Source organism: Doryrhamphus excisus, chromosome 23 (assembly GCF_030265055.1).
Source record: "Doryrhamphus excisus isolate RoL2022-K1 chromosome 23, RoL_Dexc_1.0, whole genome shotgun sequence".
Taxonomy (NCBI): domain Eukaryota; kingdom Metazoa; phylum Chordata; class Actinopteri; order Syngnathiformes; family Syngnathidae; genus Doryrhamphus; species Doryrhamphus excisus.
In genome coordinates this window covers 10,187,002-10,201,538 of record NC_080488.1, presented here as the reverse complement: position 1 = coordinate 10,201,538, position 14,537 = coordinate 10,187,002, and the positions used below count along the sequence as shown (strand labels likewise).

Here is a 14,537-nt window from a genome sequence, read left to right as displayed (position 1 = left end):
CACAGGAATTCAAGCCCATCATCGTCGTTATCATTGCTATCATCATCATCATAGTTCTGTCACTGATACAAGTATGGTCACATCCCTCCCCCGACCCCTCCAGCTACTCCATCTTTCCACCTTAACCCCAACAACCCACACTGAGCGCTGTTGGCGGTTTCTTTTTCCCCAGAGAGTTTTTCCTTGCCTCGCCAACATGCTTGCTCAATTGTTTCTCTCTTCAACGTACAAGGAGCAGGGTTCGAGACCTGCTCAATGTGTACATTGCCCTGAGATAACTTCTGTTGTGGATTGGTGCAATACGTAGAAATAAAATGACTTGAATGTGAATACTCAGAAAATACAGGAAAATTACGTTGAGCGAAACGATAGTAGAAAGAGAAAAGGGCAAACTACGGTTTCCGAAGGAAAACTAAAGAGTTGACAGACATGATTAGGATCGGAATTTTCACACACAACCCACACACACACACACACACACACACACAGTAGCCATCAAAAGCCATCCAACTTAGTCCAACTTGCAACAACATAAGGGCTTAACAAATATTAATATTCAGTTACAATACCAATACACAGGTTTTAAGAATGTTAACAAAAAAAATGAGAATGTAATAATCATTTTATGATGAGTGTCAATGGACTTAAAATACTTACACTATGGATATTTAAAACGTCATTTTGACAAAATCACTATATTGCATTCAGTTCTTCATGCAACAAGATATTCCAAACATTTTTGTTATAAAAAATAACTAATAAATAAAAATAAATAAATAATAATCTCACTTCACTTCTCATTTAGCAGGTTATCCATCAATTTGTTAGTAATAGTCAAATGCATAGGCAATGAGGTTATATTCAAGCTAATATTCAGATATACTGGCAGTTAGTGGCCCTCAGTATCACTCAGCAAACCTCATGTTCAATTTAGTAGCGGTAGTAGTTCAAGCAAAGGATTGCGACAGAACCCCCTCCTCTTCTCTCTTCAATTGCCATTGTTCATGTACAACACAACCCAGATTTAAGCGCTAAATATGCATCACACACTTAAAGTATAAAATGTATGTGTACCCGCTAGTAATGAATGATAATGTAAGATGATCAACAAACAGACAATACAACACTGGCATGGAAACAGAAGTTGAGAACATTCAAAGACGTATTGTTGTTTAGTAATCTGCACAAATTCAAGGTCGGTTGGCTTTCAGTGTTTCACAACTGCAATATATTAAGTAGCGAGTGCTAATTCGTCACTTTTGTATTGGGACTAAACAGCTGATCATAGGCTCCATTCAGAGCAACAACAATGGAGATGAATTGAAACTTTGAACAAGCTCTGCTGCTTTAACAGGCCGGTTTGGCAGCAATGCAATTAAGGGTTTTATTAAGCTTTATGAGCGCCACACAAAGCCAAAGAGCATAATGCAGCTCTCTTCATGTGAGGACCATGACTCCTTGTAAGATCTGATGTGAACAAGCTAATTAACCTGGTTTCTTGTGGATCAGCCCCATGAGACGTAGAGCGTGCATTATGGCTGAATGTGTGTGTGTGTGTGTGTGTGTGTGCGTGGGAGAGCCACGCTCAAGGGTGAGATGGGTGAAATAGGTGTCATTGCCTCATTTCTCCCACTTCATTAACACATTGCAAGTGGCACACATCTGACTGCAGACACAACACGAGACAGACGTCAGAATGAAGTCACTCATCAATTTATGCAGGCACCAAACCTTTGTTGTTGATATCTCACAGAAATTAAGTATGGGAGGGGATTTGGGGGGGGAGAACGGGAGAACAGGAGCATACTGAATTTTAATCCAGCAAGGAAAAACAAAAGCTGTCTCTTGCCTATCTGTCGATGTGTCTTAGTGAAATCTCTTTCATCCTCTTTTCAAGTCTGAATGAAGCGAGAGTCACATATGTTTTTACATGGACATTATCAGTACACTATAAAGGACTCCATGCGTTGCCCCATACGAACACAAAAAGCACTAATGCACCCCGTTATTAGGTTCAGAGAGGTCAAACATTGCTCAGCCTTCAGGCGAGCGGCACACTGAGTGACTCCCACATCGTGTAACCATCACAGCGGCTCCACGATCTGACCTGGAAACCGCAGGCATGGCTGAGGAAAAAAAAAAAAAAAAAAAAAAAGATATATCCGTAATCATGTAGCTGCAGCACCACGGGTACACTTTAATAAATTCTCATTAAATTTTCATGGAGCTGCAGACTTAATAAGAAGCTAATCAGGGCAAGAAAGCAGCTGCTGAATAAGGACTATACGACTCGCCCCAACTTCACAGCTTGCCATTAAGCCCCCCGCCCCCACCCCCGATACACACATACACATTATATGACTGGCGTTACGTGGCGAGGCGAGGTGTTTTCAACGTTTCGAGGTGAATAATGGATGGGACCTGGGGGTATAGTGGGCTAAGTCTTTTCATGCCGGGGTCCTAAAGTGTAGCCCCGGGCCGTTTGCCTTGGCACGCAGGCGAGCCCCACCTCCTCTCTCATAAGCGGCGGCAATAAAGATTGTGAGCTCTCTGCATCAGTATTCAAATACATCACAAGTCGCCTTGTCGTCGCCAAATGAGAGAAAACAGGGGGCGGGGAAGAGATGCAGGAAAGGATTACGTGTCCAAGCGAGAGATCTTTAGGTCATTGTTCCATAAAGGAACAAAAATCAATACCAAAGCAGACATTTAGGTTGGGTGGCCTCACAGCAAGGAAGCTATTTCCAACAACTTACTAAATTGAACATTGTGTTTTAGAAGCAAAATACAAAAACAGTATTTCCCATACATTCAATTTGTAATACCACAAGTAGATTTAGTGCTACTTGGTTGCCATCAATTTTCGGGTTCTGGTCAGTGGGGAACCTTTTCCATTTCCACCGGGAGGACACCGAGGCGTTCCCAAGCCAGCTGTGAGACATAATTCCTCCAAAGTATCCTCGGAACACCTCAACCAGAACATGTCTGAAAGACCTCAACAGGGAGGGGTCCAGGAGGCATCCGGACTAGATGCCTCACGATGTGAAGGAGCAGTAATTCTACTCTGACACCCCTCCCGTATGACCGAGGTTCTCACGGGGGTGCTGGAGCCTATCCCAGCTGTCTTTGGGCTGTCTTTGGGCGAGAGGCGGGGTACACCCTGGACTGGTCACCAGCCAATCACAGGGCACATATAGACAAACAACCATTCACACTCACATCATACCTATGGACAATTTGGAGTCGCCAATTAACCTAGCATGTTTTTGGAATGTGGGAGGAAACCGGAGTATCCGGAGAAAACCCAAGCATGCACGGGGAGAACATGCAAACTCCACACAGAGATGGCCGAGGGTGGAATTGAACCCTGGTCTCCTAGCTGTGAGGTCTGCGCGCTAACCACTCGACCACTCGACTTATATTTTCTTTTGATTTTTGTGTGTTTTACTCATTTTTGCAAAGGCATCATGGCCAAATATGCAACCCACCCCCACCACAAATACATCGCAGCCCTCTGGGAAACACAGCAATTTGCACATTAACTGCGAGGCATTGCGTCACGATGCAAGGCATTCGCCCAGTTGCCATTACCGATTCATGTGTCATCAGCAGGTGGCTGCTGCTCAATTTGTCAAATGAGACCATAATGTTATTTTCTTTCATTACAATGATGATGATATCTGACAGGCCAAAGCTAAGTGACAGCGAATATAGCTTACAGACATCATCACACACACACACACACAGTCAATGTAACTGCCCACACACTCAGCGGTGCATGGGATTGGTACAAGGCAAAGGTCAGCGGCATTGACATCATTAAAATGTGACATCATGCTGGTATGGGCAAGCACAGCCTGGGGGTCAGGGGGATCCCTACCATCTCCTCGACTCATCAGAGACTAGCCTATCTGTGGAAGTGTGTGTGTATGTGTGTGTGTGTGTGGTCTGAGTGGGCCGGGCCTGATTAAACGTGGTAAATTATGAGGATGGGATGCAGACCCAGACACCTGCTCGTTGTGATCTTTGGCTGCAGTCTGACTTCATACTACTTAGGGACGGAAAGCAACGGGCAAATACACACGCTCATTGGTGATATATGGGCTGTGACAATCATAAATTAAAGCCATAAAACCTAACAGAAGTAGGCTTGCTGTGTTTAAAAAGCACAGATGGGCTACAGGCTGGCCAGTCATTGACAACCATGTGTAGCTCTCATCTACTTTCTCATGATGAAACCATGAGAAACACCGGGGCACGTTTTTGCAGTCAGACGGAGACGCAAGCTGGAAGACGCTCCTTTTTTTTTTATCTCAGCGCAAACAAAGATACCCATCACTTCTACCCCCCCATTTCACAGCTTCCCTCTCTGTGTGTTTAGCAGTATGTGCATGTGGGAGCTCGGTCAATTATGACATTTAAATGAAAACACTTTCTCATGCTTTGTTGTCCTGCAGCCTCAGTGCAGCCTCTCACAAACCACGCAAAACAACCTCAAAATGTTTTATTCACAATGTACTCTCATGTAATGATACTTTAGACGTATATTAAAGACCGACCCAAATTTGTATGCACTTTTGAGACAAAATACTTTGCAAAAAAACACTCTTAATATTTATTGTACAAGCTGTTGCATGACAATATGGTGCACTTAGTTAATTGCTGCGAGTTAAATCCTAAACGGTGCTATTACCTTCCTCATAGCAGCTCATCCGTTCATGCAATCTGCATAATTACTTACTACATACGTACGTAGAGGTCCTAATGAGATGAATGATTTGATTCACGAACGCCTTCACCTGTAAATCAACGTTTTATGTTGACCAAGCAGTCTGTGCAGCTGATTGGTGGAACATGAGGGAACTATTAAGCATCAAAGAGCTAACAGGCAGATAATCAAGAGGGAACACACACACACACATAAACATACACACAAATATACACATACACATGATGGGAGCAGCAATTATTGCCCTGAAGCTGCAATAACTGCTATTGTTCATTGCCCAGTGTGCAAGTGAGGGAGACATTTGACCTTTAATGGTTCTATTTTCTGTGAAAAGCAAAAATGATACAATGATGCCATTATAATATTTAACAGGTTTTCACTCAAAGAAAAGAGAAAATAACTAATAATTGGGACAATTTTATAATTTATGCCAAACATTTAACAGCATGATAGATTGGTGCACATGGGAGGATTTGTGCTCACAGATTAAAGCCTTGCTTATCCTAAAATAGCATGACTGGACTCCACCTCATCATTATCAGCTTCTACCATATGACAAACAGCACAATATCCGTATTGCACTTTATGTCATTCAATGCCATTTAAAGTGTGTTTACTGCCACTCAAGTTAGTGTAGTGTTCAAGGCATCCCTCCCAATTCTCAGCAAAGCTCCATGAAAGCGTGAAATAAATACCTTCGGTTGCATAGTTGTGGTCGCGAAGGAAGCTGCTGTTAATTTTCCGGGTGTCGCTCTCCTCCTCCATTGATAAATCGGCTGCTTCGGGATCCTGACAGCGGCAGACCTTTCTCCCATCCTGCCCCGGTACCGTCAGCAGGCGGGCTGTGGAACCAGCGGGGCGCCTGTCATGGCTCCAGATCTGCGGTGTAACGAAGGCGATCAAATAGCCTTGGTGATGATGTGCCAATATTTTTTTTTTATTTTGGATCAAATGAAATATGTCTCTCCGGTTCGTAAGTAGAATCCGTGCGTCTTCATGCAAAAAAAAAAGAAAATAAATGAGCGAAATGTCTTGTGAAGATGTAGCAGCTCTCTCCTAAATCAGTCCTCCAGGGTTTGAATCAAGGTAGAATGGATCTGCCCCTCGAAGTGCCGGCGGGGCGGGCGGGATTATGCGTCAACAAGCTTGCGCCGACCACTTCCGCATTGCCAAGTCACCACCTCCACAGGTCCGGTGAGAATATCTCCTAATGTGGACCAGAACCGAATGCTCTTCTCATTCACGGAGCGATAGTGAGCTGACTCACTAGGCGTGCATGGAAGTGCATGCAAACACACACACACACACACACACACACACACACACACACACACACACACTTCAGCATAGGTGGCCCCTCCCATGCAGACACACACTCTGCACTGATCTCCTGTATCTATAATAACAGTACAATTATGACCAACAATAATCAAATCAAAGTTATGATTGAATTTTATAATATGAAGTGGACCCAAAATGAATAATAATTAATTCAATGTGGGTCAATATCAACATTTGAAGTATAGGCGACTTTTTCGCTTCTATTCAGGCAACCAAATCACCTTTTTGACAAACTCCAAAACATTTCCACCATCTGGCAAAAATGTACACCCCCGCAGAGTGAGAAATACTTGCCAAGAAATCCCACCCCACAAAGATCATGAAAGGTGTACTGGTAGTCAGCCATTTTGGTTTACACGTTCACTTGCAGTTGCATTGGACATGAATTTGGTATTATTTCCAGTTTTTCTTTGTATTGTGTGTAATATTGTAATACAGGCTGTGTTTAATTTCATTTTTCCAATATGTCTCGGGCCAATAAAAAACAAGCTGCGTGCCGCAAATGCTCTGGGGACTACATTTTGCACATCGTGCATTACACCTATGGGTGCTTTCATAACAGTGAACACTAAATGCAATCTTCCATGAACGGTTTTATCCTGTTCAGTGTCACAGGCGTAGCTGGAGTCCCAACTGACTTAAGGTGTGACTGATCACCTGTCAAGGACGGGGGCTGACACAGAGTCACATTCACACAGGAGGAAAGACGGTGTGGAAATACCTCACAGAAAAACTCAGACCAGGATCAATCCAGCATGTTTTGCTGGAGCCTATTCGAGCTGACTTTGGGTAAGAGGACTGGACTGGTTGTCAGTCAACCAGGGCACAACACTGGGAGAAGGTCCAAACTCCATACATTGCATTTTATAGTTGTAAATTATTACAATATAACATATAATGCGCGGCACGGTGGTCTAGGGGTTAGCGCACAGACCTCACAGCTAGGAGACCAGGGTTCAATTCCACCCTCGGGCATCTCTGTGTGGAGTTTGCATGTTCTCCCCGTGCATGCGTGGGTTTTCTCCGGGTACTCCGGTTTCCTCCCACATTCCAAAAACATGCTAGGTTAATTGGCGACTCCAAATTGTCCATAGGTATGAATGTGAGTGTGAATGGTTGTTTGTCTATATGTGCCCTGTGATTGGCTGACGACCAGTCTAGGGTGTACCCCGCCTTACGCCCGAAGACAGCTGGGATAGGCTCCAGCACCCCCCGCGACCCTTTGAGGATAAGCGGTAGAAATGAATGAATGAATGAACATATAATGCATATAGTTGACACAAGCAGCCACTGTTTATTCAAATTTAAAAATTTAAAAATATTGTTTTTCTGAGATGTGCATGCTTGTTATTGGTGTATTGTGCGGTACGATGCACACAGAAACACAAAAAGCATTCTCACAAAAGCAGGGCGGAAGAGTTTGGTAAGAAATGAAGATGCACCAGAAACCGCCCAGACGCTGATTAATTAGATTAGTAAAGCCGCCGTCTGCGCTTCTTTCTACAAAGATCTCATTTAAACGTAAATGTGCTTTCTCTTTCACGAACCTTCATCTTTTGATGGCTGTTTCGGTGCATGTGAGAGGTGTTTACATTTCTACTCACTTTAACCGAAATCTCTCTACTTCCACAAAGGGACTGGGTATCACCCCTTGTCAAGCCTCCAGTGCACAGCAGCAATAGCAATAAAAGGATTGGGACCCCCCTCTCCTAAATGCATTAGCTCTCTAATCCACAGAACCATTTGCACATCCAATCCTCCCCTCTTCTAATGGGGATCTGACTGTGAGAGAGGAAGGCTGTCATTGAAAAAAAAAAAAAAAAACACCACCTTCCTACACATGCTATTTTACACCCCATCAACCTGCAACTTCCACTGGAATACATTACAGGGCATTATCCATGCAGGGAATAATGAGGGCTGCAGGAGCAGTGGTGAGGTTGTATGCTTCCATCTCCACAGTCCTTTGCTCCTCTAATGAAATTTGCAGAAAAACGCTTCCATCCTTGACCTCCCGGATCTGACTGAGTGGTCTGTGGTGTTTCCCATCTCTATCAATATTTAAACAGGATCCAGAAGGACAATAGAAATACTCGGCTAAGTTACAGTTGAGCAGCATGACTGAATGGAATTGAAATGGAATCAGTGAAACAATGGGTGTAATAAGATGAAGCCACATGCTTGAAGGGTTCATTTTTGTCAGAGGTGAGAGGTCGGGTGTGTGTGTATGACAGACAGAGGTGCTTATTATAGGCAGAGTTATTAAAGTGTATAATGAGGAACTGCTCTGAGATCAATGCTGCCTTTCTGGTCTCTGAATATATGACAATCACCCCCACCTTATCTCATTCCACCCCCCACATAGTGACAACACAGAATGGCTGCCGGACTTAAAGGGAAGTAGAACACAGTAACAACACCGGTGCCTCGTAAATTGGCTCGCTTACAAGCAATCTCAGATCGATAACCATTTTCTCACATAGGACCTAAACTTTCTGCATCCCATGGCTCATTGGTCCCTACCTTCAGTCAGTATACATACACTCCTTACCCACAATGCATTCCATGTCTGCTGGGTAAAGCACAAGTGACAGCCAGCATCTACACATTACAACGTCTCCCAGGTCACTCTTGCAGGAAATGCTCAAGGGGGAGCGTACCGAAATTGGTGAGCGTGTCCTCAATTCTCCTCAACAAAGTGGGTTAAATTAGATTCTACCAGTCCAAACGTGGGGACAATCACAGGGCAATGATATTTTAGTCATGCCCAATTGCTCTCCTTGATGTGTGGTAATTGCTCGACTCGTGGATGCCCGAGCGAGGGCTACAGGCAGGAATATGCCGTCTGAATACCAAGCAACCTACATCATATATAAAGGCGTGAACGCACGCATGGACAGATCAGCGCTGACAGCCCAACTTCAGTAAAGATTGCTGCAGGTTAATGGAACAAATCAATTTCAGTCATTTTTTATTAGGACAGCACACAGAGATTATTTAACTCTGTAATCCATACAAATATGTTTATTTAACTATACATTTATTACTGTGGTTTGGGTTTGCAAGGGTGTACATCTGCAGAGATCCTCTAAAAAACAGCGGAACCTTGGTTCGCGTACGGTCAGCGTGTTTTTCGGTTAACAAATGTATGCTAAAATTTTGTCTGAGTTTGCATACATTTTCCAATTAGCTCACAATATGCTGCATGTCTTGATGTTTTATAAATGCACCACATGTGTCCAAGTGTGTCCTTAATGTATTGTTACCAGAAAATGTCCTTGTTAGCAGCCTATTGGCTTGATACTACATGAAAACGGGAACAAAAACAGTTAAACAGTTAGACTCAAAAATGTAGAAAAAGTGTTTTTATAGGTTTACAATTACAGTTTTACATGCATAAAACTATTATAAATGCATATACATAAATAATGAAAGGATATATGAACATTTAAGATTATTTTTATCTTTGCTGAAGGCGTGATTGTTAAAAAGACACAATGTGCCAGCTCGAATCAACTTGGACACCACCGTTATTTCTTGAAATCGATAGTGTTTCTCACCTTCTTTATGAAAATGCTGGCACTTATAACTTTCTCTGGCTCATTAAGGGATATTTTGCAGCCGTGATCAATAAGAAAAGCAAAGAGTTGAGGGGAGAAACAGGTTTAAGTGCCGTATGTTTTGGTTAGAGCGGATTAATGACACTAACCAAGGTTTTACAAGCCCCTTTGCGTGTGATGGGCCGCCCTTGGCCAAATTGGGGTCTTACACAAAATACCAGTAAAAACAAAAATCTGTACCATACACCAACAGGAACTGACAGGAAATTGTGTGAATTATGTCATCCCTGCATCCAAAGTTAATGAATCACAATTCCCTGTTAGTTAAAGGTCACAAATCCCAAATGGGCCATATTGTCAAAGATATAGATCATTTACAAATCCCATGAGGGAAAAGACAGTATATATGCACTGTGTTCAAAGGAATAAAAAATGTTTAATATATCATTCAACAGTACAGTTTGTGTTCCAGTCAATGTAAACATGCCGAAAGTGGTTGCATGAGCTCCGTGTGACAGATCCCCACTTTGTTATCAAACAAATAAGGATTATTATGATTCGGGAGCATGAGAGTCTGCCACCAAGCATGTGCTGCCTTCCATTAACTATGTAACTATGGAGCCCACCCTGGCATTAAGAGGAGCTCAACACATGGGGGTAATAGGATTGCCCTGCAAGTCCATCTGTCAGGGGGCTGAGCGGCAGCAAAGCCCGGCGACCAAGCACCCTGGCCTGGATACACCTGCTGCGGTCTGTCGTAGCTTAGCACTTTGCTCCGGAGATATTTACTCAGCATTAAATCCTTACTCAGCCAAGTGTGTAAATCATATTTAAAGGTGCAAGTAAAAAGTGGAAAGTTGGTTAGCTTCTAAACAAGACAAAGTGCACCATACTGTTCTGCTTAATGGAGTACAGATGGAGATGCATGGCTGAAGCTGGTGTATGTGTGAGACAGTGTGGGGGAGGTATGGGGAAGAGTGAAGAAGAAGAGAGAAAAATAAAAGGGGGGTGGTGTGGTTTTGGGAGAGTGCAATAAATCCAGCCTAGAGGCAGTCCCTAAACCAGCAGGTTTTACACTTGCTGCCATTCCAATTACATCAGGATGTGACTAATGCTTCATTGCTTGGAGTCCTCAGACCAGCAGGATTGGATTTCTGTTCCCCCCTGACACTCCTTTCCCCTCCCCCAAACTACCCCTCCTTAATTCCCTTGATAGTGAATTAATTGAAAAGAATGCATGTACAATGATTAGCTCAGGGTGAAACATTCTAGGACAGAATTCATCAAACGCAGGGATTGGAAGTGTTTTTGGGGGGCTTTAAACACCACAATGTTCAACAACAATAAGATAAAAGATGCAAATTGACAAATAGATTAGCCTGAAGGTGAAAATGCATGCACACACTGTGGATGTGGATTTGTTTTGTGGGAAGTATAGACTCAACCTGCTGAGAGGAAATGGTGCCACTTAAGGGGGAAAAAAATCATTGCATTGTACTTCTTCGGTTGCTAGGAAACTGCAATTCAATTGGCATTGCAATGCAGCACAACAGCTGTCTCCATAATTGGACAATTAAGATCTTAAAATGTCTTTATGTAGCTCATATTCATTTCAATAAAGGCGCAAACCTGTCCCAACATGTTTTATAGCGGTTGGGTTAATGGGCCCAATATGAAGTACATGTTCTCAGAGGAACTGAGTTTCATTAGTCAAATGATCAGCGATGCGTTCAAGGTTCATGACAGAGACAACAGTGGGAACAATTTGTGCATCTAAGAATGGACGAACTGCATGCGTGTTGTTAAGCATGCTATGTTTATCCAACACCGCTTCTATCGCTGTGGACAGATGAAACACGGCCAAGTGGAAAGTAGGTTAAGCAGGTTAGAGAGTGAATACAAAGCCACCTCCCCATACAGTATGCAAGCTAGCATGCAACGCTGCAAATGTTCAGGACCGTGGACAGTTCTCACAGACGCGACAACAATTAACCTCAAAAGAAAACATAGCTTAAAATTAATCAAATACTAATCAACCTTTTTGAAACTGAGAGCTGCTTAATGGTACTGATTACTGACGAGTGGTTAGCACACAGGCCTCACAGCAAGGAGACCCAAGTTCAATTCCACCCTCGGCTATCTCTGTGTGGAGTTTGCACGTTCTCCTCATGGGTTTTCTCCGGATACTCCGGTTTCCTCCCACATTCCGAAAACATGCTAGGTTAATTGGCGACTCCAAATTGTCCATAGGTATGAATGTGAGTGTGAATGGTTGTTTGTCTATATGTGCCAGTGTGACAGGGGTTCGACCAACAGTCATATCCTTCTCTCCAGCACTCTGGAATAGACTTTCCCAGGAAGGCTGAGGAGTGTGACCCCTTATAGTCGCAACACACCCTCCGGTCACGCTTCTTAAAGAGGTGTGACCACCACCCAGGTCTGCCAATACAAAGGTACTATTCCCGATCTCCACGCAATGTTGAAGAGACGTGTCAGCCAAGACCGTCCTCAACATCCAGAGCTGTGAAGAATTCAGGACGAAACTCGTCCATCCCCGGAGCTTTGTCACTGAGGAGCATTTTAACCACCCCATCCTCAGTCGAGAATGAAAATACTGTATTGATTTAATAATATGATTCATATTGTAGCTGAATAACAAAGAAATATTGATACAACAACGCCAAATGTTTCTTCAGTGCACAAGACAACGAAGAATTGCCTCCATCTTGCATGTATTCAACATGATATATGGTGCTAAAAATGTATGAGAAGCCTGCTGCCACCACCTTCCCCTTTGGTGGTGACACATTGCCAGAAAGGCTTCCCCTGCAGCCATTCAGTCATGTTCCAATCAGTCCCATGTGACCGCAGAGCATGTTCTCTGAGCACCTCGGCCCAGGGTCCTCACACACAAAAAACACACTGCTTTATTACAATAGTCCACACACACACACACACACACACACACACACACACTGTCAACAACAAAGACAAATACTTGCAAGCATGTCTCACTTAAAGGCTGTAATCTCCAGGAAAATCCCATTTGGCAGAGCAGCTGCCAGCGTGGAACACAGATAGACTCGAGTTGGGTTGCCCACAGGGTGGCAAGCTGTCAAGTCACACTTTTCTTTTTATTACACACCCACATACACATTTGAGATGAAGGTGGATCAGCACCACCGGTGATTAATGATGCCACTTGTTTTAATAGAAACATGTCACAGGTTCACCAAGACGGAATCTCATTGGGAAAGAATTTTATTTTTATTGCTCATTTTATTGATCTGGCATAAAGGATCGGTGTTGCAAAGTAGCCTCAGGGATTCATTGTTAGAAAAACAGCATTGTATAGAAAATGAGCAGAATTGCTGGCAGCAGTGCTCTGTCCATCTGCATGTTTATCATCCTGGCTGGCTGTCAAAAATGCTGTCAATTTATGATGAATAGTACCAAAATATTACAAGAAAAACAAGTAGGCAAAATATAATAATTTTCACATCATTTTAATTGTTTGATGGGTATTTTTAGCTGGAAATGACAAAATTGTGTCATAATGTGGAGGTGAGGAGTCAAAGGGGATGTGAGTACAATTCACTTGACATTATTCCAAGTTGTTGCAGATGCTATATTATTTGATTTAATTAATACAGGTTGATAATGAGGTGATTTCATGCAGAATGCAAGGTGCCAGCAACTCGTACAGTGGTTTCTTCAGACCAAAACACTTTATCAGGTTATCAATCCTGATACCCACTGAACAAAATAAAAAAAAATTCAATTTAACTGCAAATCTGGTGATGGTGTAAATATTTTCCTGTACTTTATATTATATAGCATTGAAGATTTGTACCCATTTCTTTTCCAATTGAGCACACACAGGCAAAGAGAGTGACATGAGAAACAGTTCATTATCCCACAGCACCACCGCCTGGCCAAAATAAGCAGTACATAGTTCAACCAATTGCAGCAGCCTATTACAACACATTGATGCAATTGATGCATTAGTCCTGCTAAATCAAGCTTGACGTTAATCTATCTACAAGAATAACATTGTGACACCATAAATGCATCATTGGAATGATTAAGTACATTTATGCAGATGTTTTCTTTTTGTCATGCTGATGCACAGCGCTCATAGTCATAGTGGAAAGGATAAGCAGCAGTAAATGAATGAATGAGGCTGTCACTTATTTCATTAATGTTGTTTAACACTTTTGCATGAGTCCTTGGTTGACACTGCAAATGCAATTTGACTCGATGTGATGTGTCAGCATCCATTTCAGATCCATATTCCATCCACGCCAGGCCTCACTAGGCAGAACTAATGCCCAGCACCACACTGGGTGCAAACTGCCAGCTGAGGACTGGCACGGGGGCTCATCAGTGCACGGGGGGACATGGGAAAAGCACTGTGCTTTAAGTATTTAGGTGGAAATGTCATATCATGCACATGTCCCCCAGCAAGCCAACAAAAATAGTACATCTGGCAAAGTAGTGTTAAAGGGGGGGGGGGCATGAATGTCATTTTCTGGTGTTCATCCAACACTTCACTGCTTCACAATATGCTTCTGCATTCTGTTGTGTACAGGTTTGATTGTGAAAACTTTAAAATAGACTGACAGAATACATGTCAACATACGTGCACTTCCCAGAAGCTTTAAATGAATGTTTTAGGTGAGTGTAAACAGTAAACAACCCCAGTGCCAGCACAGCTTGGCCCAGCTGCACACTGTCAATACTAATGACATCAGGACACAAAGTATCACTATGGTAACCTGGTGGCCCTGACCCCATCCCAGACCCCTCTGTACGAGCGGAAGGCTGAAGAATAGCTTGTCAGTGGACAGAGCGAGAGAGGGAAAGAGAGGAGGAGGGAGAGGTGGAGAGAATGATGACGATGAAGA

The 14,537-nt window shown here is 43.0% G+C and overlaps 1 protein-coding gene across 2 annotated transcripts in view; it reads right to left on the bottom strand.

The window, feature by feature from the left end:
- Positions 1-14,537, bottom strand: part of ppp2r2ba (protein phosphatase 2, regulatory subunit B, beta a) — a 35,742-nt gene that overhangs the window by 14,012 nt on the left and 7,193 nt on the right. The window contains exon 1 of one of the 2 annotated variants that reach the window (XM_058063932.1): positions 5,425-5,781. The exons of the other annotated variant lie outside the window; for it this stretch is intronic. Within the exon in view, the coding sequence (XP_057919915.1) occupies positions 5,425-5,494 (70 nt within the window). The 5' untranslated portion in view covers positions 5,495-5,781. Of the gene's footprint in view, positions 1-5,424; positions 5,782-14,537 lie in introns of those variants that run through there. 2 annotated transcript variants of the gene reach the window in all.